Source organism: Oenanthe melanoleuca, chromosome 2 (assembly GCF_029582105.1).
Source record: "Oenanthe melanoleuca isolate GR-GAL-2019-014 chromosome 2, OMel1.0, whole genome shotgun sequence".
Taxonomy (NCBI): Eukaryota; Metazoa; Chordata; class Aves; order Passeriformes; family Muscicapidae; genus Oenanthe; species Oenanthe melanoleuca.
In genome coordinates, this window is record NC_079335.1 from 114,612,330 (window position 1) to 114,640,237 (window position 27,908).

Consider the following 27,908-nt stretch of genomic DNA (forward strand, 5'->3'; position numbering starts at 1 on the left):
GAGCTCAGCTCTGCAACATGCTGCATGGGTTTCTTTCTCAGTGGTGGTTTGACTGCAAAGATAGCATTCAGAAGTCTTAGAAGTGCTCAATGCCCTGCAAGAGCAGTGCATGGTGAAGTGCAAGTTTTAAAGGCAAGGAGACCTTGCTCAATTCTTTCTCTGCAAGGCCCCTGTTTAACAACAAGCACAGAGGGGCCTCCTGAAGCCACAGTCTCCTAGAAATGCTCTCAAGCACCAATTCCAGAGTTCAGAAAAAAAAACACTTTACATAGAAAAGCAAGACAAGAAAGCCTGCTCTGAGGCAGGACGCCATGCTGATTAGAGAATATGTAATGTGGAATGCTCTCCCTGCTTGTTGGATGACAGAAGGATGGTAGAAGTTAGTAACTGGAGCTGGTGGCCCAATGAAGCTCTTCTCTGCCTACAAAAAAAAGCCTCCTGACTTTTTGAAACAAATTTTGCATCTAATCCACACCTGACAAACTAGTGGTTCTCCTGCTAGTTAAAAAACAAACTAAAACAAAACAGAGGGTCCAAAAATACCTATAAATACTCCAAGCTGAATATGGTCTCCAACTACCAGAAAAATTTAAGAGCAAAAAGGAATTAAATTCTTTTCATGATCTGACAGTTAATTTCTAGAGAAGAGGAATCTCTTTCCTGGTCTTCCCATAGCCTAGCTGATATTTTGTGGAAATGTGGTCCCCATTATCTTTCCAGATCATTCAGCTACAGTGAAGCTGTACAGTGCTACAACTGTTACAGTAAAGTTTCCCACAGAACAGCTGAAAACCATGAGGAAACCACATAGGGTGGAAACTTTGTTGTTCCCCTACAGGAGTTTTGGATTCATGCTTAGAAGCAGCAGACAACTGAATCCCAAAGGCTCTCAGCTTCATTTTTAGCACTGTGAGTAGTGACATAATTGAATAGGGCTTTGGTCAAAAGTTTTGACTTTATACTCACACAAATACTACTTTAAGAAAACCCACAGAACTAAAACCTGATTCTTTCTGACCCCTCTTGAGTACCTAGGAACTACAGATAAGTAAAATTCAGAGAAGATGACAGAGCAAGAAGCTACACTGTTTGAACCTGAAGTCTCTTGGGAATCTGTAGAGGTCCTAGCTGACTGGAAGCTGGCAAGCATTGTCCTGGTTTTCAAGAAGGGGAGGAAGAAGGACCCTGGAAACCACAGGCCTGTCAGTCTCACTTCAGTGCCAGGTAAAATCATGAAAAGGATTATTCTGGGAGATAATGAAAAATATCCAAATGATAACGTAGTCATTGGTCACAGCCAGCACAGCTTCATGAGAGACAAGTCCTGCTTGTCAAAACTGATTTCCTTCTACGACAGGGTAACCCACTTAGTTGATCTAGGAAAGCCAGCTCATTTAATCTTTTTGGACTCCAGCAAAGCTTTCAACACTGTCTCTCACAGTATCCTTCTGGACAAGATGTCCAGCACACAGCCCAAAAACCACGTTCCATGATTAGTGAGCAACTGGCTCATGGGCTGGGCACAAAGGGTTGTAAGGGTTGTAGTGACTCATCAGGATGGTGTTCTGTCACTAGTGGAGTTCCACATGGCTCCATCCTTGGCCCTTGGCTTTTCAACATCTTCATAAATGACTTGGACACAGGTCTGGAAGGGATGTAAGTTTGCCAACAACACCAAATTGGGAGGAGCTAAACTGGCATTCCCTTGAGGGCAGGGAGGCGCTGCAGAGAGACCCTGACAAAACAGAGATGGGCAATCATCAAATGCACGAAGTTCAGTAAGTGCAAGTGCCAGATTCTGCACCTGGGACAGGACAGTCCTGGTTTTGTGCACAGACAGGAATGAGATGCTGGAGAGCAGCACTGTGGAGAGCTCAGGGGGTCCTGGTTGATGGCAAGTTGAACGTGAGTCAGCAGTGCCCTGGCAGCCAGGAGGGCCAACCCTGTCCTGGGGGGCATCAGGCACAGCATCACAGCCAGGCAAGGGAGGGGATTGTCCTGCTCTGCTCTGAGCTGGGGTAGCCTCACCTCGAGTGCTGGGGGCATCTTTTTTTTATAAAAAAACCCACTAAGCTGTCAGAGAGTGTCCAAAGGAGGGCCACAAGGATGAAGTATCTGGAGGGAAGCCTTATGAGGAGGTCACTTGGTCTGTTCATCCTGGAGGAGACTGAGGGGAAACCTCACTGTGGTCTTCAACATCCCCAGGAAGGGAAGCAGAGGAACAGATACCCATCTCTTCACTCTCATGACCAGTGACAGGACTCAAGGAAATTATGTGAAGCTGAGTCAGAGGAGGTTTAGATTGGATTTTATGTTGGGTGCTAGGTTGGAAACAGGTAAAATTTGTTCACCCAGAGGGTGACTGGACACTGGAACAGGCTCCCCAGGAAAATGGTCACCAAGTCCAGCTGAGTTCAAGTAGCTTTTGGACAATGCTCTCAGGCACATGGTGGGATTTTTGGGGCTCCTGTGTAGGGCCAGGATGATGGGCTAGATGATCCTGATCCCTTGGGTCTCTTCCAACACAGCATATTCTATGACTCTGTGAATGTCTAATTGGAGTCCTGGTATCTATCTTTATATAGTAAGTTTGATGTTGGCCTTTTCTTCATGTATCACATGCTTTTCTTAAAGCTCACAATGCTAGGCTCTTTAGAGAGGATCAAATATTCAGTGTGCAGGGCAGCAGGTCTGCAATACATTCATTTCACTAATAAAATGCCCAGCAAAAGCCAGCACTCCTTCTGTGAGTATGGCAACACTGCCTTCTGTATTTATGAAAACTTATAAATTCTATGTCCCTCACTAGCACAGTCTTCTCCTCCCCTGCACAGGAGTTAAACTCAGCTCTTTGTACAAAGCCCTGAAGCCCTAGGTCAACACAGTGAGACCTGCTTATGCCTTGAATTGGAGTCAGTAATTCACAGACAGCCTTCTGGTTGGCCATCAACACAACTAGAAATTTTGTCCCTAACCATATCACTAGCTAAAGGACTTATTCATTATTTTTAATAGCAGCAATGCTAAGGAACATGCTTTTATCTGCATCAGCAAAATGGGAAAAAGGAGAAATCTTTCTTAATTTTGAGTCACTTCTAAATAATTTCAAAATTCAAGATTTGTGTTTAATAGTTCCATTAAAAATTTTAGCTTCCCCTATACTTTACCCATTTCATGTTCACTTTCATGAAGCTTCTGCCCATAATGACAGTCTAGAAAGGATTTTAATGATATCTGCTTTTCAAACTGCTAGCTATTTCCAACTTAAAAGCAAGTACTACAATTTTGCATTAATTTGATTCAAGAAACCCCTAAAACCTAAAACAGCAAAAACATCCTAAACCTTAATAAACTAGGATGATGGATGTGATCTTCAAATGCTTGTATAAAGTACTGTTGAAATTAGCTGGGCTGAGTCTGTGCCAGCAAATCTGTGGCCCACTAGCAGGAGCTGGCAGGGAAGCCATAGCATGTACTGGGAGCTGCTCAGGGAACACAACATCCTGTTTCAAAGGCTAGACCTTGGGGCCACTCAGACCACCAGCCACATACACCTGTGGTGAAGATCTTCGTAATATTTGGGTCAAAATGTTTATTTAACTTAGTAAATACTTATGTCATGCAAATATATTATTTGCATTAAAGAGCTTCAACCCAAATTGAGGGACAAACTCACCACATTATAAGCTGGTGTTTAGCTGTCCTATAGCTGCTACCAGAGTAACAATAACTCTCACTATCCTACGCCATGGCAGGGAGTGGGCACAGGGAATGGGAGAGTCAGAGGCAGCAGCACATGCCTGGGTGCCATGCTGGTGACCCAACAGCTCTGCTGCATAAGCAAGTCTCTCCTCAGGTACAGCAGCAAAGGCCAAATTCTGTTCTGTTACTTTCATGAGGTGAAGAGAAGAGGAGGTGTACAGGCAGAAGAGAAACAATCAAAAACATTCATCATGGACATAGTTATGATCCAAAGAGAGACAGTACCTCTGCATTTAAATGCACCACAAGCAATGAAAAGATAAAAATCACAAATACCCTTCCCCCAAAACACTCAACACCCCTCCCACCTGAAAAGATACAATGAACAGAAACGACATCCCAAAACCAAAAAGAAAGAAATCTTTGTTAACAGACACAGTCCCTGAATTTTTAAGATGTGGTCTTGCTGTAGTCATACCACCTCATCTGACTCCAAACCATGGACTTCATAGAGAGTGTCCAAGATATTTAGCTGCTTCTCCATGGCTGGTAAGTAAATGTTGAGGTCCCTCTGCATTCCTTTGTAAAATGTTTCTTCCTGAGGATCGCACTCATCTACAGACAGAGCTGCCACAAAATCTTCATATGTTGGAGCTGCCCTTAAAGCTAACTGAGAGAGAAAACAAAGCTTTTAGATTTGCAAGACAGAATGGGAAAAGAAATACAACTAAACAATGAAAAAATTCTAAGACTTCCCTCTTTGGACTTAGACAACACAGCTTCAATTTAATCACATGTACATGCATATATTGAGAATTTCAACTAGAAGGGAGGCTAAAAATATTTTTAAATAAAATTACTTTAAAATTTTTTTTATTATTTTTGTGTAGATCCTCAGTTTAAGATATCTTCAGAGATGCCTGACTTTTAGAAAGTATCATATTTTGTATAAATAAATTGAGCACATCAGAAATTAATTAAATACAAACCCCAAATAAAGTCTAGTTTGTTATGGGAGCTCCCAACCCAGTGTTACACATCATCACCAAATTCTCAACGTGCTCTTTAGAAAGCTCTCTCCAACAATTCTGCTTCTCTCAGTCAAAGTCACAATTGCCTAGATGTTTTCCTCTTTCCTTCTGTAATTCAGTGATAATTTTCCAGTGACAGACACAAGGGGGAGCTGCCAGACTGGACGAAAAATTTCCTCTAGCCAATATATTCTACTTCAACTCCCCACACACACTGTGCTAATCCTGTCTGAATGCCCTCATATTCAAAGAGAGATCAATCTTCAAAAAAGCAACCTCAAATCCTCTTTTCTTCATTTAATAGCCCTGCAAGACTGTACTCAAAAGCACATAATTAAAAAATAGTGCATGAATGCGATCTGTTTCATCTCTAGAAAGCAGGCTCCACCCTTAAAGTCCAGTACTGAGCATCATGAAAAACACAATCCTCACTTTGAAAATAAGGTCTGGCAAAGGAATCTATTAATTTCAATACTTAGAATTTTAACACAGTTCATTAATTACACACAACAAAAGATCACCTGAACAAGACCCAAGCTCTATCAGCAGCCAAGACAAATACTTACTGCAAAGACCCCGCGGACAACCCAACCGTGGTGCTGCCGTAATGTCTTTCCATAGGCATTGTCTTAAAGGGAAAAAAAAATAAATCAAGAAATAGGAGTATGGCAGTTTTAAGTTTGCATCACAAAGAGAACTCAGAGCTTAGCAATGACTATTCAAGGATATATTCTTGCCAGTCAATGTAAATAGTGGCTGTTTCTGAGTACCGAAGTTACGACTGAATGGAGATGACAGATTTGGGGTTTCCGCACCGGGGTCTCAGCTCTGCTGTCAAATCTCCTTCAACTCGTCCACAGCCAGTAAGTCTTCTAACAGACAGGAAGGCTAATGTAAAGTCTAAGAAAATACTGTGTGGAGTGAAACTCTGTAAACCAAAGCTGCAGTGATGGTACAGATATAGAAGAGCTTTTCAGGGGAAGAAAGGGAATGAAAAAGTAGACAAAAACAGCAGCATGACTGATGCAGACACAATGATTCAGTGCTGAAGCCTCCAGACTCAGAAGGTCAAATAAGTGCCTAAACACTTTCCATGGTGTTTAACACCCATATCTGGTAGCAATGTATTTACAGCTCATTTCCAAGAGCTGCAACATACTTCAGTGTAGTAGTTCTTTCTACTAATCCTAAAAGGGAACTGCTTTTCTGTGTAAAAGAGGACAAAATAAAAAGCTTTAAAAACAAGCTGTTTCAAAGTTGGTTTAAAGGATTATTACAACATTATACTGCATGCATATAGAGAGGGTCTTGCCCAGGAGTAACCAAGTCAAGTCTAAGTGGGGGGGGTCATATTTTGTTTTGTACTTGCTGTGACCAGTGGCCTGACAAAGAAAGTGTCAGAAATTGTGTACTTGGAAAAAAATCCTTCTTTGTTACAACCTCCCTTCTAATTGATGCAGGCAATTCAGAGCCATGTTGGCAAAAAGGTGATTTCAAAGAATGATGGCCAATCATACAAGGAATTAGAAAACTAACAAAACAGCAATTATACATTTGGGAGTGCTCCCACTGCAAACCAGTAGAGAAATTTGAATGAGTCAAAGCACTTGTTTCCCTAAGATATGACTGTCTCCTCTGCCAAAAGTATGCCAATTAAAAGAATCTTTATTTGCTAATGAATCAACATTTACCAGTTATCTAGTAACCCATCTCAAGGCATCCATTTAAAAAAACTCCAGTTTTCAAAAATGTTATGTCTTAGAGATCACTTGCCTCATCAGTCACTGAAGAAAAGAAGACAGGTTCTAAACAAGGAGGAAAGTAGCCAAGTATGTAAATTTAGAAGCACATGAAGAATGAAGCAATTGGCACTTACTCAGAGCTGTTTGGATATTCTTTTCCCCATTCTTCACTTCCGTCAAAAATCCTTTCAAGAACTTTAAACCTCTGCCAGGATGAACCCATGAAATAAAAAGAAACCATCTTTATAAGAAAGTAACCCAAAGTTGCAATACAACTCCGAAGTGCAATAAAACTCAGAATTAAGGAGTCAATTTCAATCTGAGCAAAATTGCAGCCACCTCCTCCAGCCTCTCTCCCAGTCCAAGGGAAAAACACTTTGCTAAACATTTGAGCTGCAGCTTGAAATCATCTGCTTCATGCCCTAGCCAAGTAGGGCATTCACTGTAACTTCACTTTTATGGGAAAGAAGTTTGCTTGCAATGTTTTTTTCAGGCCTTTTGGTGAAGGTGCAGTGATACAACCACAGACAGCAGATTAATCTTGCAGCTGGCCAGTTTGGATTGATGGAGCCTGTGGCAAGTAACCAGCCTGCTCCATGTACATAAGCCTGCACTGGTGAAAGGCCCCTCACTGCACCAGCAGCTCACAGAGAAGGCAGATACAAGGCCATTACCTTTTCAGCCACAGGAGAGCCTCTGTAGCAGAGTTTCTAACTTGTGCTACACCTTCATTCACTTCATGGAGCACAATCTTCTGAAGGGTATCAAACTCTTCTTTGTTGGTTATAAATTTCTGGTTTATTTTCTGGAAAAAATATAATAGCCAAAGCTTTAAGACCCAACAGGGGCTAATAAATACCACCTATTTACCAGGACTCTTCCCTGCTAAGAAATGCTACAGATTCCCAAGGATGACCCACACTCCCCATGGGATGGCTGCTCTGACATGCTGGGCATGCCATCCCAGGGCATACATCTAGTTAACAAAACCAAAATAAAACATCTCAGTCAAAAATTTACCTGGGACCTACCACTTCTGTCCAACAAAATGCTTGAGGTTCCCATGACATCCTCCCCACTGGAGGAAAGGAGTTAATTCAAACTGCTCTTCAAGCAAAGTGCCATTTGCCCAGAGCTTCAACTACAAGCAAAATTTAACTTCTGACCACTACAAGCTCTCAATATTCACTTATCAGTGCTCAGCACGCCTACGGTTTCAATTTATTCCCAAGTTTCTATACACAACTCCTCACACAAACAAAAGAGACAATATATAAGGGCCAGACAAACAGATTTTTCTTAAATTAAAGGAGTAGCTGTCTATCACTTGACAATAAATATTTTATGTTTTAGGTTTTTAAATAGCATTCTTTTCTCTTGCTATTTTCAGTCTTCCAGTGGTTACCTTCTATAAGGTAAGCAACAAAACAAATCTGATTGTACACAGTATTCCTTAGCATACAATCAGAAGATATGTTTTGCTTTTATAATTTTTTTCTTGAAAGAAAATGCCACAAAAAGTCTCACTGTGAACATATTTTGTCTCCTAACCAGTATTTCAAAGGTTCTTCAGAAGGTACCTGAAGCTTGAAGAACATCCAGAACAAGAACTAAGTCTGCAAGTTCTGCCTCAGTCTGCTGAGAAACTGCTTCTTCAAGCATTAACTTCCTCCTACTTCATTGAGCAAAGGGGTTTTTCCCCCACCCCCTCAATTTGTTTTACAGGTTAAAGTCAACATTGCTAACATCACATCATGACTTACAACCTATACAGCTCAGAATCAAAGTCATATTCATTAGGTGCAACAGATGTTTTACTTGGCAGTCAATCAAGTATTTCATATTTCCCAACTGGATTTATTAAACACAGCATGTACTGTCAGAACAGAATTAGGGGCATTTCAGTGCTTTAATCTGACAGATGGTAACATTATCAAATATTAAATAACCTTTCAGTATTGACTCCTACCACAAAGATTCTTAAGTGCTAGTGTCTAAAGTAGATATTTCGTTTAGAAAACAAAAATCAGTGCTAGAAATAAGTTGTTACCTTGATGTTGCCTACAAAATCCATCTTAACTGGAGCAAAAACAGTTGGTCCCAGCTTGTCTAGGAAAACAAAAAAAAGCTGTATGTTAAAATGGTGTCTTTTTACAGTTTTCATGTTTTATAAAAATTTAATTTACTCATTTAACAATCCTTCTAAATGGCAGGAAAATACTAAATAAACAACAAACTGATATTTTTCTCTGGTATAGAACCAATCCATCCCAGTTGCTACAAGTGTTAAAATACTCCGACCAACAGTTCAGAAGTCTTCAAAAGGCTGCATGCTCACAGGGCCACCACATCCAATAGATGCAGGGGTCAAGCTGTGCTAGGTGAAGATCAATCTTTGGGAAAAATCAGAGCACAGCTGATGGTCTGCTGTCAGCTGTACTAGACTGTAAGGCATCTATGCTGTTTTCTGGAGGGGGAGAAATTGTTGCTCCATACAGATACCTAGATTGCCAAATAGCTTATATGTGGGTCCCCTCTAAATGAGAGTGGATCCTCTTTAAAGGAAAGGGGTAAGAAACATGTTCTGGTACCAGTCAAACTGATTTTCCTGATGCTGGTTCTACTATATCATTTTAGTGAAGAAACAAATTTTCCAACCCAACTGCTCCACCTTTGCTTGCTGCTAGCAGCAGTCACAAGGAGTCAGAAGAAAAGAAGCTGCTTACCCAGAACTGGCACAATTGCATAACATGACTCCAGGAACTCCTCTGTTGGTATGCCCTCCTCCTCCCGAAGCTCAATATCACTGAACCTGGCAGTGACAAGGACAAGCAGAAAGTATTGTTACTGTAACAGTTCTTTTTTTTATGTAACATCCAAAAGCAAAATTAGATTTCCTCTCCAAGTCATTTGCATAGAGGTAAAATTTATAGATATGAAACTACCAACATGGCTTTTATTTTACTATGTTAAAGTAACTGACTGCAGAGAACACACACTGGGTGGTGCACAAGCAAGGCCTGCAATTACAAACAAGGAAAAACCTCCCACTTCACTCTGTACAGATAATTTTACAGAAGATATCCTCTTCCAATTACTGTGCTGTAGGCAGTCTTGCTAAATAATCTCAGTAAATACAGTTTTACAGACAGAAAAGTCTTAAAAATAAGTCAATTAAAAGCTTAACATTAAGTTGCAATAATCCTTTTAACTGAAATGTGTACTACCTATTGCTCATGACACTGAAGAAGGTAGGAGAATCATTTTCATTTCTTTCTTCCTCACACAGAGTCAATCCACTTAAAGAGTTTGTTTCTGACTGCAGCAACTTGTGGGCATTACAGCTTTCTACAGCTTGCATATTGTCCCCTCCATCATCTTTAATGTCTAACATTTATAGGAAACAAAAGAAAAACAACAACAAAGAAAACAGTTACATACACAAATTGTTATTCCTTTTCATCAATATTTCTTTCTATTTGAAGGAAGGCACTTGGATACCTGGATATTGCAAGTTTAAAAGAATCCCTGCCAGCACCCTACTCTCACTGCAGATTTGGTAGGTGCTCAGACAACATTTCAGTCACCCCCCAATTCTTTTAATTAGACAGACCAAGCACCAGGCTGCAGTATAGGGGAGCCCACACAAGCAAGGACAGTCCTGTGAGAAAGAAGAGCACTGAAGAAGCAATTTAGTGCAGCAGGGAGCTGACTCATTTCCTTGAAAGGAAGATTACTTCTCACACGGTTGTAACTTTGTTGAAGTGCCACAATGCACTTTCAAAAGCAAAAGAATAACAGCAACATGTTTACTCCTTCTGATAGGTAAGCAAAGTGGCTGCTTAGATGGACATTTATCAAAGGCTGCTATGTTCTCCCTGATTTCTATAAATATCTTCACACTTTCCCAGAAAAAGATCCAGGTACATCTTCCCCAATGTGGTCTATTTTATTTCTTCTATGGTATCAAGTACATCTGTTTCACACACAGCACAAGGAAGACAAAGGAAAGACAGAATTTTTCACATATATCCCATACATGGTAAGACCTTCTGACCTCATGGGGAACTTCAGAGAACAAGTAAAGAAGCAAAAATGATTCACAGCATCTGCATTATACAAGCTATAGCTAAGCACATCTTGCTGCCAGACTGTCAAACTAGCATCCAGGATTTCTCAGGGAACCTGTCTTTCCAGGAAAGGAATACTTTCAAGTGTCAGTGAGAATTACAGAGAGACCTGAAGCAGAACTGAGCTTCTGGCTGAAGGGACCAAGCTGCAAGGAACTCTCTTCCTCCAAGTGACAATTGAAAGCAGGCTTACAACAGTCCCTATTAGTTGCAGAACCACTGAGCCAACCTGGTGCTGGGTGAAAAGAAAACCCCTCATACCCAGACCAGCTATTCTCACTTCTCACTGACATTCACAAGCAAACAGCCTCTGCCAAGAAAAGACAGAGGTTTGGGTGATGCCACTGATCTGCCCATCATCAAGTCACATAGGCTGGGGAGAAGAGAAACAGCCCAAGTCTGCAGTGACTCTGCAGGAGGACTGTGCAAAAACCTTGGGTCCTCTGAAATTTCTAACTCAAACACTGTAAGCCCTAAATGACAGAGAAACTCGCTATGGGACTTAAGTACTCAAGAATTTTAAAGACTGACTGCCCTTAAAAAAAGGGAGAGGGAAGGAAAATTATCTGAGACAGGACAGAGCTATTGGGGTCAAAGGGAGCACTCAGCTACAGCCACCAGTGAGACAAAGCCCATGGGCTGGCTGGGTCAGCCCACTCTCTATGGATGACCCTGCACATCCTAACTCCACCCCACACTGACAGCAAAACTCTGCAGCCCAAATGTGTGTACCCAACAGGGGATAGCCTTTTCTCTTTTGTGCACATGAACCACAGTAGCTAAATGACACCAACAACTTGAATTAGTTTGGTGTCCTTACTTTAGGGCTGTTTTATTGATATTATGCTAAATGGTGTCGTGTGTGTTATTCTGCAGTGACTTGGCACATGACATAGTACCAACCCCAAAAATAGGAAAAACTCTAAAAAGAACCCATAAGGGCAAAAATCACTATCATCATTAACTTGGACTCAAAAATTTCTGCAGATTCACTAACTGCATATTTAGGGTTAACAGCCAGGCAGAGAAAGCCGCTGTTCAAGAACACAGTCCTTTCAATAGGATGTGCAAAAATCATGTTATATGAACCATTATCCAAATAAAGTTCAGCAGTCCTTAACAATATAACCATATAGGAGGGAATTTTATACTGAATTAGTTAACAGTATTTCACTGAAGTCACACACAAATCTAAGTTTTATGCTATTGCTAAGATAAAGGAAGAAATAAGACACTTTCTAGAATACTCTCAATTGCAGAAAAAGGGTTAATTTTCTGTAAACATTTGTAAGAGCAATCAAGAATGACTAAAAGTTCAAGCCTCAGACAGGCACACAAAGCTCCAAGGCCCCTTCTGACACTGCAGCCCACATACTAGCAGGGAATAATGTGTCTGCCCACAGTGCATGGAGAACCCAAGCTCTGCCAGGCTGTTTTATTACACCCACGTCAGTCTGCATCTGGAGGTCCTCAACTTGTCCAAAAACAAATTTTTTAATTTCCTTCTCCCTTCAGCCCCAAGTTAGCCATCAACAAAGGCAGCAGGAGGTATGCTGAGAAAACTTGCAAGGGGCAGTATCAGACTAAAAGACTGATATTCCCTCTCCTGGGAGTCAGGGATCAGCAGTCGCACAAGGAGCCTGTATCTTCATTAATTTACACCTATAGAATAATTATCCTGGACAAAAGACTGATACTTACCTGCCAAACACTTTGCTGCATGATCTTCAACCCAGACATTACCAGTTCTCTGATTTGTTTCCAAGTTTAAACATTCCATACTTTTAACAACTGCTTGCTCTTGATGGTTCATTTCTGCTTTTACACAGCCATTTTCACAGGGGTTCAATTCCATCTGCCTGAAGAACGGGAAAGAATAATATTTAGTGCATAAAGGATTGCTTCAGTGCATAAAGCATTCTTCCTGTGAACATGCAAATAACAAGAGAAAAATAGTTGACAGAAGTTACAGGCTGCCACAGGTTGCTCTGAGCAAAGAGCTTGTCTAAAATAATAACAAGAATACGGCAGCTTTTTGCAGCAAATAGGATTAAAGACTCAACCTCAGCTTGCAGAGTTTAAGTATATTTACAATGATCTTCATTAAAAAGGTACATAATCAAAAAAATATTATTAGAGAAAAGAAAATTGCAGGCAGGTATTCTAACTTCTAGAATATCCTCTCATTAGTACTTTAAAATATACATCCTTCCCACCTACTCCAGGAATCAGTCTGCTCACCATTAATGATTTTTATGAACTTATGTAGTGTAACCTAAAATGCAGGAAGGAGCACTGAAGTGGGAGAGAGTTGGCTGGTGATTGAGCAGTAAGACACCAAGTGGACTGCAGAAAAAAATGAAAGGGAAAGGACTGATACAGAAGAGACATGAAGTGGGATGAGCCAGATCTCTTTTGTTTCACCTGCTTCCATGTAGGCAGCTCAGAGTGATACAATTCTGCCTGCATCCAGTAAGAATGAAGTAGCAATAAGGAAAGAACAGGCATTACCAAACACAGATTAGAAAGACACTGACAGTAAAGACTTCTGTTATACCTTTCTGTTGAGGTGTGACTGGACAAGACAGAGTGCTTTACCTGAAAGATATGGAGGGGGGAGAATATTGTTTTAAGCAAGAAGACTGTATCATGCTTCTCAAAATTCACATTTTATTAAACACAAGTTGGAGTCAGCAAAAAAACCCCTCCCTAATTCTCTGACCTGGAGGCAGTAGACAGACAAATGTGAAATGGTGCTACATTATTATACCATTACAATATTGCAAAGAAAAAAAGAAAAAGGAAAAGAAAGACAATCAGAAGATTTCTTTCAGAAGCTAGTTAGCAAGTGTCAAGTGAGACACCACACAGCATATGGAATAGAACCAAAGCAGTGAGTTTCCTTTGCAATGTTTTCTTTACTTAATAAAAAAGTTTTGAAAAAAACCAGAAGAAACATAAGGCTAGATATCAGGTTAGATATCAGGTATGGTGAAGCAATCTCATTTCTCAGATTCAGTCATGCATCTATCTTCCTACATGGATCTTGAACTTCCTGTTTGCCAGAGATGTTCCAGTTTTTCACATGTAGTTATGGATCCAGGATTCAAGAAAGTGCCCTTCTCCTTAGAAAGCTAAACTCATCAGCTCCCAATGCCATATTAGCACATATCCAATACTGCTGTAGCTTAACAGAGTAATAATTGCTGTGAGTTCTCACATGGAAAAACTTGCTTTAGAACCAAGGTATTTTGAAACATCACTGAATGACTTTCTGTGAAACAGCATGGCATAACTTTCAGGCCCATGAAAGATGATATTTAATAACTTTCACCTGTCTTTAAAGGTTAAGAGATTGGTCACTGCTTATCAAAAAAGTAGCCTTACCTCACTTGCAACCACAAGAAATAGAAGAGTATGTCCAGTGTAGGACCAGTAGCTATAATATGGGTAAAAAGACATTCCCTATTGCTACAACCCCACTTTTGACAAAAGGTCCCATTAGCATCCCTGCCGAGGCTGAGAGAAGATACTGGCCATTACCTTGCTTGTTCTGAGAACTGCTAAATTTGGGGATCCAGGTGGGGTCTGATGCAGTAACTCAGAAGTGAAGGCAGTATTTGCAATCTGCATACATTCTTCAAGAGTCTTCAGGAAAGTGTCACAGGTTGATTTCAACAGAGCTCCCATATCAATCTCACTCTGTGGAAAGAAACCAATTGGAAGAAATGGACTCACTACAGAAGATCAATTTGCAGCAACTAATGTCTGAAAAGCCCACAGCTGCTACAGATGTGATTTCTGGTTAACAAGAATTAAAACTCAGTGCTCAGAGAACTGGCATCACATATTACTGTGGCTATGTTCCCTCGCAATATTACAACTCTTGTCAGCCTCTCAGTACAAGAAGCTTAGTACACCTGTGTTTTGAAATCAATGCCTCTTTAGTTACTTATTGGTGTTAGAACTGCATGAAATACTAAACCTGAATGGCATTCCAGGAAACACCACTGACAGGAGATATGAAAAGTAAACAAATTAAAGAGATGTAGAATGATCTGCAGATAATCATTTCAAAATCTCACAAACAAAAAATTATTGCAAATGGCAAAAATACAGAATGAGATATCACATTGCCTCTTCATCTCTGCAAAGTCAGTTATTGTTGCTGAAATGCTTTTAGCAATAAATCTTTGCAGTTAAATGCCAGTAAGATCAGACAAAGAGTCTTCCTCCAGATGCATGAAATATGAGCAGGATAAACACCACATCATGGGTCAACACCTGTGAGCTGCAAGTTCTAACAGTGCCTTTTAGCCATTTGTACACTACATCATGCTTCTGCATCTTAAACAGTTTATCAGGTATCTTTACAGAGATGGTCATAAAAATTATCAACCTTCAGGTGGTTTGCTTGCTTGTTCTGCACCTGAGGACCCATCTCTCCAGTGGGAGGCATCCTGGAACTCCACACCAGCTTCTCTAGCAAGGGAAGTGCATCCTTCTTCACACATTTCTCTCTTTCCTCTTAGATGAGGCTTTTTTGGTCAGAAAAATTTGCAAGGTTTGAAACTTTAACTTGAGTGAGGCTAATCAAGCCGTTCTTTATATCACTTTTGCTCTTTTTTTGTGGTCTGCAACATCTCTTGACCTTTTAAGGATTTTGATGTGTTTTGCTGAGCAGAATATAATGACTCAGGGAGAAAAATGTGCACTTTGTGCAGATTATCTTTTTATAAAAGACCTTTTGCTTTTTTTGATCTACTGTAAACACATGATCACTTACAGAGGTGTTACTGTCTAGATCATGGATATCAGATCTCACCTCATTACTTGCTAGGCAAGTAATTTGCAACAATATAGTAATACTCCGTTTAAACATGAACTGTTGTGAGAGCACTTTATTTCCCTCAGGTTACCTGCAGAAGGAGGTTGCAACATTAAGTAACATTAAGTAACTGTGAGTGAATTGGATACCCAGAAAAGCTCATGTGCCCAAGATTTTACAGATATGGTCTATAGCAAAAATAGAGCTATACCTCTGGTTCTGACACACCAGAAATGCTGGCTTCCTTTGTTTTATGCACTTGCTGAACAAGGAGGTTACAGTACAGTCTAAGTTCAGACATTTTAGTCTTCAAGGCTTCTGTGTTTTCAGTGAACTCTAAAAGTTAAACAAAAAAAAGTTAAACTTACCGTATTCAATGCAAGGCAAGTACACAATATTTGGTCTCAGCAGGCCTTTTAAATAGGACAAAAGCCTTACATACAATATTCTTTGTTTTCACAAAGCAGTTTAAGGTGCACACAATAGCATTGTTTAGATAGGGTTGAAGAAAACGCCGGACCTAAAAGATGTATTCTGTCCAACAGAAAGGGATTAATTTAATATAGATATCCTTGAATCATGGGATGGATGAGGCTGGAAGACACCACTGGAGACCAGCTAGTCCTACTCATGTTCAAGAAGAGTTAGAGTGAATTACTCAGGCTTTGAACAATGCCAAGGATGGAGACTACACAGCCTCTCCTGTGCAGCCTTTCAGTGTTCCCTTATCTTCACCACGTAAGCATTTTCGCTTATGTTTCAACTGAGTGATTTGTATTAAAATTCATGCGTATTTTCTTTTGTTCATTAGGACTCTGGCTCATATTCTTATGCTCTTTCACTAGATATATCCTTTAATTATCTTAGCAGCCCTTTGCTGGACTCACTCCAGTGTGTCCATATGTTTCTTGTTCTGAGAAACAGAGTGCAGAACTGAGAAGACTAATCCAGATAAGATTAACAGCCATTCTGAGATTTTTCAGAAGTAATGTTTTTGATATTAGAGTCCCTGAATTAGGAAACAAATTGTCTGTTAGTAAGGCTAACTGCAAATTCATCACTAGCTTTTCACCCTCTGCTACTGTATGTCACTTTACAGATATAATTTTGTTCTGTTCTCTAGGCACTGCACATCAGATCCCCACCTGGTGAAGGACTCTACAGTAGTATCTTCTGCCCAGTTCTGAATCAGTTTGAACCAGTACATGCAAAGCCTGGTGATAACAAACAAAAGGCTAAGAGGAAAAGCAAATCTTCACCTCAGGGCAAGGAAGTACTCACCACCCCCTGCATTTGCTCAGGACATTAATATTTTGCTGTTTTCCCATCTTCTGTATAGTCACTGTGCTGAGGTTACACAAGGTTAAGGCATGAGGCCTCACAGTGTTCTGTGACTAATGCCACACTTGTAAGCAAGAAGGGTTTTCACTGGGGGCAGGGGAAGTGAGATTGCTGGTGAAAGCAAAGTTGTAAGTGAATTAATTTTCATAGCCTGACCATGGTCAGATTTAAGTTTCTGAATACTAATAGATTTGGAACCCAGTGCAAACCTCTTCTTAATTGCTGAGGCATTCTCAGAGGGCAGAAGACAGCCCAATTAGAAGATGGAAAGAAAGGGTGTGAGGAGCTCCGAAGCTGAAGAGACACTGGTGTGAGAGTCTGGGTCATCGTATTTAGACAGCTGTACTAGGTGGGGGTCTTACATTCTTGTACAGTCTGCATCACAGTGACCCCTAGTCAGGGCCTATTTACTGTACTTACAGAACCCAACACCACATGGTTTTCAAATCATTTTTATACACTGTATTTTAAGAAAAAAAAGAGTTTTCAAATCCCTGCCTCGAGAATTAATACCTGAGGTTTCTAGTTAACACATATCTTAGCTTTTAGCAGCACCAAAGACCTGAAGCACACGCTGGACACTGAAGTTGTATATACATGCACTAGGGAAAGCATGGGGAAATATAAAGCAAACATTATATGACAGCAAAAGGGTGTTCTTGCCTTTTTCCTTCTGTGTCCTGCTGTCAGTCAGACAGGCTTTGGCAGTTCCTAGTGCAACCAGCCACTTTTGCCTTTCAACTGCATTTCTTGCCTTCAGATAGAAGTACTGCTCCCCTGGGATAATCAGGTCCATTCGTGTGTTATCTGCAGGATGAACTGAAAACAATACAGATTTCAGACCAGCCCTTGGACCCTTCCCAGCCCAACCAAACATGCCAATAGATGCGTCAGGTGGCAGGTAAACAGACATGGAAGAGGAGGAATATATAGTCCCCACTTCCCCCATTTTATGACTTCTCTTCTGAGTTAGGGAATGGCCAGGACACACATGTGTACAGCTATGAAAGATGGTTTTGTGATTGCTATAATCTGAGAGTCATTATGGAAAGGGCATCCTTTTCTGGCAAGCCTTTCTTTCAAGCTTCTAGCTCTTAACTGAACCTCAAAAATGTGGCAATACAACTGAGCAGACCTAAGACTGAAGTTTATTTTTCATGTTTCTAGCTTCAGCTCTGTGCTCATGGGGAGTCATTTGAAACTGTGTGATGTTCCACAACAGGTCATGAAAAAGTGACCCCCCTGAAAGTAGAATACCCATGATATTAGACGCTTGCAGTTCTCTCAAAATTTTCAAAATACTATGGTATAAAAATCTGCATATACATCAAGTTACTGCAAATATATATCAGAGAAATCAAGCTGCCAAATAGCTCTTGTCACCTGAAATCTCATCTTGAGTGCAACATTATAGGACAAACTTCATGAAGCTGAGTGTTACTGTATCTTAGTTACCTTGAATTTCACAAACAGCCATTTGGATGCTTCCCTTACAACCCTTCCAGGCATCTTCCTGAGAGTCATAATAGGACAGGATGCCACCACAGAGAAGGAACCACCGAGGCTGCCAGCCTGAAAAACAAAACTGCATTTCTCAATTACACTTCTCCCTGCAATTACACCATCTCTCTCACTTGAGGCTTGCTGCAAATACGGCCCCAAAGATTCTCAGTCTCCCTGGAAATTCACAAAACCCTTTGAAGTATTAAGATTTGTGGACAGATCTGGATGTCATACACCATAACCCCAGCTTGCTGGCACCTACACATCTGTTCTGCACACAGCTGGATCTCAGCAGCAGGTGTCTTGAGATGCCATATGTCATTTTCAGTAGTTTTGCTAACACAGCATCACTGACTCACTCTCTCTTTCAAAACCACCTTCACAGTTCAGCACCCCTCAATTCCTTCCACCACCCCTCAACCCACCTCTTCACTCTTCCCAAAAGCCACCCCCTGCTGTCTTGCCTTACAAGTCTTCCTCCCTTGAAGGAAGGGCTAGCCAAGTTATCTTGAATACATAAGAATCTCTTAAAAATCAAGAGGGAGCAGAGGCGGATCCGCTGATTTCTGAACATCATCTTTCAGTGAAGCAGTTTTCAACAGCTCTTGAAATTCCTTGTACTGCCTACATAAAACATAGTTGTGAATTACTGACCTGCACTTCTGGATACCTTCCAAGAGAAAAACCCAAACACAAGACTAAACCCACACCAGTAGTTCTGGGTACGCTTTTGCCCACCCTGCTGCCCAAGTAAATTATCCTTTTCTGTCTACTCTTGGAAGCACTACAGCAGTATGAAAAGATAAAACCAAACATGACCTGACAGCCACCATTTATGTCTAATTAAAAACTACAAGCTCATTAACTTAAGAAGAAATGAGGCAGCAACGTCACTGGAGGAAAGCAGCTTTCATTACTGAGCTGCAGCAAGCTTCCCTGGCCAGGCCCAATGGATTGAGATCCTGACACTCCCACATTGTGCCAGCAAACCATCTCAGGAAGGAACCCTTGGACAAGACTGTGTGGGCCACATGGCTCTTAGATATTTTGGCAGAGGGTCCTCACTTCTGCTGTCCCCTGCACCAGGGCTCTGCCAACCAGCATGTGCTGCAGGAGCCCAGGCTGGGCTTGGACTAATATCACATCAGAGGAATGACAGCTCCTTTCCAGCTAGAAATTGGCTCCTTAGACTACTGCTGAAACCAAGCACAACACAGTTTAAGATTAGAAAGGCCTAAAGCCTCAGGCTAACAGCAGCAGTATGGTCTGGCTTTCCCCTTCCTTTTTTTTTAATTTAAATCAATACCACTCCATCCAGTTCAACCCAGTTTATAGATTGCTGAACCCTGTGTGGTGGCTGGAAAACAAACATAAATATTATTTCATTCCTTTCCAGATCCCTTCCATTATTTCCTAGAAGAATATAAAATATCAAAAATCTGAAGTACTCTCAACTCTTCTTTACTTTAAATGAAGGGGGGAAAAAAATCACAAGAATGAGAATTAAAAAAAAAAAAAAAATAAAAAAAATCAGCAAGACTTGTTTCTATTTGTCTTGCCTCCAAAATAAAGAAACTATCCCAAAAGTCACTATTGATATGTGGGAACTCACAAAAAAAGGAACTGATTGTTCAGCAGAGAGAAGCAGTTAATTGCTTCAGACACTCAGTGGCACAGAACCAATTCTTTAAATAATGCACAGCGCCACAGTCAATACAAGCCTCTAATTCAGTCTGGAGCTCCTGCTGCTGCGCATGAATCATTTCAGCCATGGTCCTACAGCTTACAATTGCAGCTGATGCTCAACCAAATTGCATCCCATCAATCAAGGGCTGTGCAATCAATTAGCCAACCTACAAATCACTCTGCCTCCATCACTTGGGAGGCTGGTTAAAAATATGTTATGAATCAATATATTTTTTGAGACTTTTATTTGGTTGGTTTTTTGGTTCTGGGTCATGGGTTTTTTTGTGGGGAACAGAGCAACTATCTGTATTCCTCTGCAGAAGCCAACTCTTCTTTAATTATTAGATATATATTAAAAAGACTGTGATAGACAATTTTTACCTAAGACAATATACTATTTTCATAACAGAATTGTTACACTAATAAAAACACATTTTTGTAAAAGGAAAACAATTAAACTCACAGCAAGGTTCTGTCAGAAGATGCACTAACCACCTGGTACTCACTGACACTGAGTCAGCAGCCATGGGAAGGTTATCCTAAACAACCAGTTAAAAATAGCATTTGGCTGACAAATCATGGGCACTGCACAGGGATACAGGCTTTAACTACAGGAGTTTCACTTTTGCAGATAAGTGAAGAACAGAGGAAAGAAAATACAAAAACAAAAACCAAAGCAGCAAAAAGATACTTAGGCACTTCCAAGAACACAAGTCTTGGGTTTATTCAGTGTTATTTTCCTCCCATAAATTGTAAATGGAGTATTTTGGAACCAAATATTCAGATTTCACCTGATATGGAAAAGTAAAGCTGAACCTTTAAAGTCTTACTGGTGCCAGCACTAACATGACTTTGAAGAAGAATTTTAGTCCATTACCCTGGTGCTGCACAGGCGGGAAAAAATACAGCCTGAACTTCCAACATCTCATTTCAGAGGGACAGTATAAAGGTGTGTACAAAAAATCCCCAATGAAGCACAAAGCACAATAAAAAGTTTAGTAGTTTAAGGTGTCAGCCATAGAAAAGAGTGAGGATATTCCACACAACTTCACAGGCACTGGTTAAAGTACATATCACACTCCTGTATGAAACCTACAGTTAGTGCCTGCAGTACCTGGAAGATCTGATATTGTCCACTACTAAAACAGATATTTAGTTTGTTAGGTACAGACTGTGCCTGCTAAGGCTTCATTACTTCTTGAGAAGTTTCCACAGAAAGAAAGATCTGCCTACTTCCACCATTACACTTTAGGAAATCTGGATGTAGCTATCACTGAGCATACTTGACATTTCTTGATAACACAGTTGAAATTTGGACATAATTCAAACTTTAATGTTATACAACTCAGACTCCAGACAGCATTCCTCCCGAAGTGCCAAGCCTGAAGAAAAAAATAAAACAACAAACCCAAACATTTGAAGATATGTAGATCATGTCAGACATCTACAAAGCCAAGCCATCTGGGAGAATTACATACCCAAGAAGTCAAATTGATGACCTGGAAAACAAGCTGCAATTAAGAGACGCCAGTTCCTCCTGCATTTCCAAAATGCATAAAGGCCAGACACCCATGCTTTCCATCAGAATTATGTAACACTTCAGGCTTATTAATTTCTTGAGTGTTAGAGTACATTTCTGTAAAACTTTTGCAATAGACAGTCCTTGGACTTCTTTGACCCTAATCCAGACTTTAACTGCAGATAGGAGATAATTATGAACTTTCCATGTTACAACATCTGTCTAATAGGAGGAGTTAAAGCCACCATTCACCTCCCTGCTGTTTATAACAAGGGCAAGATCCAATACTTAGCTGCAGGCAGCACAGCAGGACAGATCCCTGTTTTTCTGTGCAGGGTCACAGAAAAGTCCCATAGTGGGAGCCCTGACAGTCAGAGCCATCTCACAGTGAGAATGAGCAATATCCATCATCTCCTCCCACCCTGAGCAAATGTAAACTGTGCCATGTGCTCGCTGTCCCACCATCTCCAGCTTTATCTCCCAAGGGCAAAAGCACCACCAGTGCTGTGTCAGTGACTGATAACTGCACAAGAAGTGCTGAAAACTCAGCTCTAGCAGGGCAAAGACACTGTCAGTCAACCAGGTTTCTAGTCAGAAAAAGCAATTAGCAAGAAAGTATCTTACACAGATCAAACTTGAAACTTTTCCCCTTTTTCTCATTCAAGGAACAGAAGTAAAAGATTATCTTGACATGAGCAATTAGCAGCACTGGAAAAGCATCCTGTCATCACAGGGCAACTGGGTTTGTTTGCAAACGATTTTACGGCAGTGCCCAGCCAAGGTACAGAGAGCACAATGTACCAGCCGTCAGGTACTTTCGAAGGGGATGCAGTGAAAGGATGAAGGGCAGAGAGGGGACTGTAGTGGAGGCAGAAGTTCAATAACACAGTCCCACTGCTCAGACACACTAATTCAAGTCATACAATGCTCCTGGGAGCTTTCCTCTGTTTACACTTTCCAGCCCCAGCAATCAAGCTGCTACTCTCCCTGACCCCTGGGGTGGTTTGCTAGCAGGCCAGACTGTCAACACACTGAATTTATGAAAGCACATACAGATACCCCATGATGGTATCTCTTCACCATCAGTCTACCACACCTTTGGTTTCTGCCCTACCCAGCCATTCCCTGTGAGCACTTACTCACTTCGGTGCAGAGGGACTGAATGCAGAGGCACCGGTACTGCAGGATACCTGGCAGGGAATGCTGCACCATGGAGGCTCTGCAGCACTGCTCTAACACTCACAGAGGAGAGAGGGGACACCGATTTCCATTCCTGCAGCCTCATCAAACTTCTCTACTGTGAGCACATTACACAGTTCCGAAAAGGTTGGACAAAAGCAAGACTGCTGCATGAAGAAATACAGAAGGAAAGGGAAGAAAATCATGATAAAGGTCAAATCACACAAAGACAATTTAGCAAAATCCAAAGAGAATTAAGTAATCAGTCTCTAAGTATCCTGCATGAAAAGCCTCATCCAGCCAAAACTAGCTGAGAGTCAGGCATTCATCTAAACCAACACCTGGATCCTGAGAGCTGCTACAGCCAGTAATAGAAGGCAGACCATTGCCCTGAAGGCAACAGAAACCTCCACTGTCTAGGTCCACCTCCACAAAAGCCAGACTTCTAATTTTATACAATCAGAACTTGGACTATACCCAGAGGCTAAAATGAACAGGGAAATTATAAAAGGCTTTTTAGAACCAAATCTTTATGTAAGTGTGAAGTTTTTGATTAATTCCTCCATGTCTGGAAACAGATGAGCTTATTTCCAGAGCTCGATAGGAGCTGGAAGGAAACGTGTCTCTCGTCCCAAAAAAGGTCAGATTTCTTAAACTCCCAAAACAAAGACTTGCTCTAAGCAATATCACATGCATCCAGATCCAAGATACAACAACTAATGTTTTTTCACATTTTCTTGAGCTCTACCCCAAGTTTATTAAGGAATTCTGAATCATTAGAGACAAGAGTAATTAAAAGTTTTATGCAAAAGTTGAAATGCATTGCTTGGTGCTAGCTCTTGATATCATGGGATAAACTGAAAAGAATCCAAAGTACAACAATAAACAGAGGGGATGACTACATACAGGTAGATGGGGAGAGATAATTGGAGTATGTGGTATGACGCAGTGTCACTGGTGATGGCGTGAAGGTGAGTCTATCATGCTTTGAGGAAGATTAATTACTTAGAGTTAGAATTACTCAGCATAAATAAGGAAATGAATATTCAAATATCAAGAAAAGCTTAGCTTCATAAAGGAAAGCGATCAAAGACCTTTCATGGAGCACATAACAAATACCAGGCAAGCCAGTGGAAACAGTCATCATTTTTTGTCTAATGATGAAGCTGCTTTTGAACCCCACAGCCAAGAGCTAATCCATACCATCTCTTCCAGAGCTAGCAGCAATCCTGCTTGTGGCCAGCAATCCCAGGTAGGGTATGTGCCTACACCCAAGATCTGAACTGAACTGAATTTCAGCAGAAAGGAAAAAAATCAACATGAAAGTGCCAGGCTCTCACACACACCACTCAAGAGAGGTATTCCCCAACTCCACGCTGTTTCCCAAGCAATAGCTTACTCATTCTATAAACCTAATGAGAAAAAAAAAAAAATCACAATGCCTTTTACAAGGCAAACTCCAAAGACTAAATCAGTTTATTTCATTAATCAGAAGTTATGCTCAACAAAGAGCACGCATTGCAGGTTAAATTCAGTTGGAGAGTCCCATGGGAAGCAGTTTCCAAGCAGCAAAGAGCAGCCTTCACGTGCAGCTCAGCTCCACTCTCTCCTTCCTCTATCCTGCAAGCAGCACTCCCCAGCTGGAGATCAGTCACGCTATGACACTGCAGCCAGGATCTGCCTCTGATGCTGCCCACACCAGAGTGTTTGTGCTCAGCCAGGACTGCAGGCACTGGCAGCCCAACAAACCGAGGAGCTACAGGGAAGGCACATGGTGACACTTTCATCATTCCAACTGCTTACTACAGTAAGCGGCACTGAAGCAATAGTTACACACCCAGCCCCCACCAAACAAAGCTAGCATCAGAGAGACTTTTGGCAAAGGATGAAATCTAGGAATTTTTTAAGATCATCTTACATGCTTTGACTATAAGCTCAACTGAGGCCAATTTACATGCCTGCATGATTTAAGCCACCCTGCTCTGGATTTTGAGGATTAATAATTCGAAGTTTGCAGATTCATTATATATGTGCCCAAAAGAAAAAGTGCTGTCTCACTTTATATGATGATAATTCTGCTTACAAAGTTCCCTGCTCTCTTAAGGTTTTAACAAATTTAGTGGGGGAAGCACAGACAAGAACAATCAAAGGACACACAAGATGACACACAAAGCAAACACAAGATCCCACTGGATTTTCATAGGCTAGAACTTTGTGAATGTATATCTGATTTAAAGTTGGCACACTTCACTTGAACTTAAACAAAAGTAACACATTGAGAAATTGCTATCTGATGGCCATTGCATTAGGGGACAGAAAACCCCTAAAAATCTCAGTTTTCTAAACTCAACAGATTTCCAAAGTAGCACTGGAAACCCTGAATACAGAAACCACAATGTGAAAGCAGGATCAACACCAGAGGAAAAACCTTACCTCCAAGCAGAAACCAGGTAATACTGATTTGATTTATTCTAATCTATATAAAGCAAACAAGTGCATTTACTACAAACAAGATAACCTGTTTAAGCAGTAAGGCAAACTGATCTATCTTTCAATTGGTGGCAATCATGGTGTGCTTTCTTTGCCCTTTGCCCACAGAAAACCAAACCTGTTTCCTATTTCTGAAACGTTCTTGCTGCCAATAACTATGTAATTTGCAACACACATCTAGCTCCCGGTCCAAGAACTGGGAGGAAATGGGTTGATGTGGACTTGACCTCTTATGATGGCAATGACACAAGACATTATGAAATCAAAATTCCCAGAAAAGACTCAATTACCAACAAACTTCAATCAGCTCCTCTCTCACAGCAAGAAAGAAAAGCAGTTCTTTTATGCTTGTTCGTTTTTGAATGTCTTATCTTCTCTGACTGTGAGGGGTCCTCCTCATTCTGAGGTACATCAGCACAATGTTATTAGCACAGTACACACCAACACAGAGAGATAACACACAATTTCCCTACTTGTTGTGTGCATCATTTACCCTCTACAGCACCTGATTCATCAACCCTGAGCAACAGGAAAAGCATACTGGGGGCAGAATACTGGCAGAAATACTGCTCTGGATGACCTGTTGAACCTTCTTACTTCCCTTAATCCCTGAAAGGAGGCTTTCCCGTCTCTCACTCTCCAGCTCCTTGTAATTGCTACAATGAGCACCACATTCCAGAATGAATTAATTTTTTTTGCATCTCTGCATAAATTTTATAACTTAATGGCTTCAGGGCGGGAAGTCTTCATTTTATGACAAAAGAAAGCACTAGTATGTACAGACAGCTTGCAGAACAGCAAATTTACTGTTCTCAAACACACCATGGGCCCTCTACAACCTAAGGAAAAGGCACAGAGTGACCTTGACCACCACACTTATTAGAAGAGTCAAGTTTCAACCAAGAAATCAGAAGGATGCTTCAATCTTCCATCACAGGCTTTCTCTCAGTTGACAGCAAAACCTCTTCTAGTTTTCAGCCAGTACAAATCTTACATATTCAGGGAAAAGTTTCCTTCGGTCTGCACTCACTTAGACTGAGGTTTGCAAAGTGTCATCCTTCTTCATGAAGGGTCATTTGACTGGAAGTGCTTATCAATGTGGCTAGCAAAAGAAAACTTAATTTTGATGAAAACAGAATACTTCTTACTCTTCATCTTACCATCAAAACAGAAGCCCAGCTGATCCTACCACAGGCACACTCAGGCACTAAAATGTCAAATGCCAGTCAGTTATCTACAACATGCATTGATTCCTAGACACACATACCCAGGTGTCTCATGGCACAAAACCAAGCACAAGGGTTCCAGACACACCCCAGCATCTCAGCAATGCAAGGAAAAACATGCACAACTTTCAATCAGCTGAACCATAAGTGTTTTTAGTATGGGGAAAGGACTAATATCACTACCACAGTTCTGCAATTCAAATGAAAAATGCAAGCACGGCTTCTCCTACTGCCACTTCATAATTCAAGAGCATTCACAAATAATTAACAACAAAAAGAAATCCCTGTCTGTTCACTGAGACCTGACAAATTTTGATTCTCATCTCAGAATACCTATTGCCTAAAGGGGAAAAGTCACAGCAATCTTCTAGCGTGACAAAAAACCCAGCCTCATGTACCACTCCTGCCCCCCCCCCAATCCCTATCACACGAATTCAACACTGGCTTGTGCTTCAGCTTTTTCTTTGTTTAATTTTGATTTCCTACACTTTCCCAGCTAACCAGAGAGATGCAGCTGTTCCAGCCTCTCAGAAAAAATTCAAGCAAGGCGGCAGCCCTTGCACATACCCCACTGAGCAAAGCTCGCACCTGGCAATGTCAAGGTGGTCCTGGTTACTTTTCTCTGACCTTCAAGTTCCCAAAGTGCTCCCACAAACCACAAGAGAGGTCTGCACCTGGCAAGACCCCATCCACACCCCCAAATCCCACACCTCTGCCTATCTGACCCGAATCCTATGGGAACACGGGGAGCTTCTGACCCCACCAGCTTTAACCTCTCCTCTCCTCAGCAAACTCTGGCCACGCATGGCAGCTTCCAACCTGCCGTGGAAATCAACCCTTCCGCAGCACGGGAACACCAGAAAAATTAAAATTCGGGCCTAGAGCTGGCAGGACAATCCCCCTACACCTTTTTTCTTGTCCCCTCTTTTTTTTTTTTTTATGCCTTTCATCTGAATCCCCCAAGTGGGACTGAAGGCAGCACCTTTTCCTCCTAGCTCTGGGAATGCCCCGAATCCCAGACTCGCCTCAATAAAAGTTCCACGGGGGCGTGAGGAGAACGGGAAAGTTCGCTGTTCCAGCTGTGACCCAGAGCATCCAAACTATCCCAAATCCCAACCCAGGACCCGGGGAGGGCGAGCAGCGCCCCGGACGGGCACTGGCACCGGGATAAACGCCGGGCAGTGACAATGAGGCACACCGGGGCTGGTCCCCGGCGTGGCGGGTCAAGCGGCAGCGCTGACCCGCACGCAGCAAACACGGTGAATACAGACATGTATGTACTTGTAGAAATACATGTACGAGAAGATGACGGCGCCCGTCCCGCAAAGGCTGAGCGCTGGCAGGAACTCACCGCTCAGATAGTTGGTCCACTTGTACAGGACCCCCTCCATGCCGGCCGGCCCCCGGCCCCATGCAGCGCGGCCGCCCCCCGGCGGGGTCACGCCGCCCGCCGCCGCCGCCCGCGCTCCGCCGCGCCGCCGCCACACAGCGCCATCGCGGGGGGGCGCGCGCCCCGCCCGGCCCGCGCCGC

The 27,908-nt window shown here is 41.6% G+C and overlaps 1 protein-coding gene across 1 annotated transcript; it reads right to left on the bottom strand.

The window, feature by feature from the left end:
* Positions 1–66: 66 nt before the first annotated feature.
* PLEKHA8 (pleckstrin homology domain containing A8) lies at positions 67–27,873 on the bottom strand. The gene is made up of 14 exons (XM_056483402.1): positions 27,729–27,873; positions 18,230–18,346; positions 17,438–17,593; positions 15,645–15,769; positions 14,149–14,307; positions 13,163–13,203; positions 12,307–12,464; positions 9,703–9,862; positions 9,202–9,287; positions 8,526–8,584; positions 7,150–7,280; positions 6,610–6,680; positions 5,300–5,361; positions 67–4,372 (listed from the first exon to the last, which is right to left on the bottom strand). The coding sequence occupies exons 1-14, from the start codon at positions 27,766–27,768 to the stop codon at positions 4,175–4,177; spliced, it is 1,563 nt and encodes a 520-aa protein (XP_056339377.1). The 5' UTR covers positions 27,769–27,873; the 3' UTR covers positions 67–4,174.
* Positions 27,874–27,908: the final 35 nt, after the last annotated feature.

Excerpts from the sequence above, each read along its gene's own strand:
- PLEKHA8 (XM_056483402.1), bottom strand. The coding sequence starts at position 27,768 with ATGGAGGGGGTCCTGTACAAGTGGACCAACTATCTGAGCG. Across the intron at positions 18,347-27,728 it reads GTGGACCAACTATCTGAGCG|GCTGGCAGCCTCGGTGGTTC; the intron begins GTGAGTTCCTGC and ends TTTGTTTTTCAG. Across the intron at positions 5,362-6,609 it reads GAATATCCAAACAGCTCTGA|ACAATGCCTATGGAAAGACA; the intron begins GTAAGTGCCAAT and ends TTTCCCTTTAAG.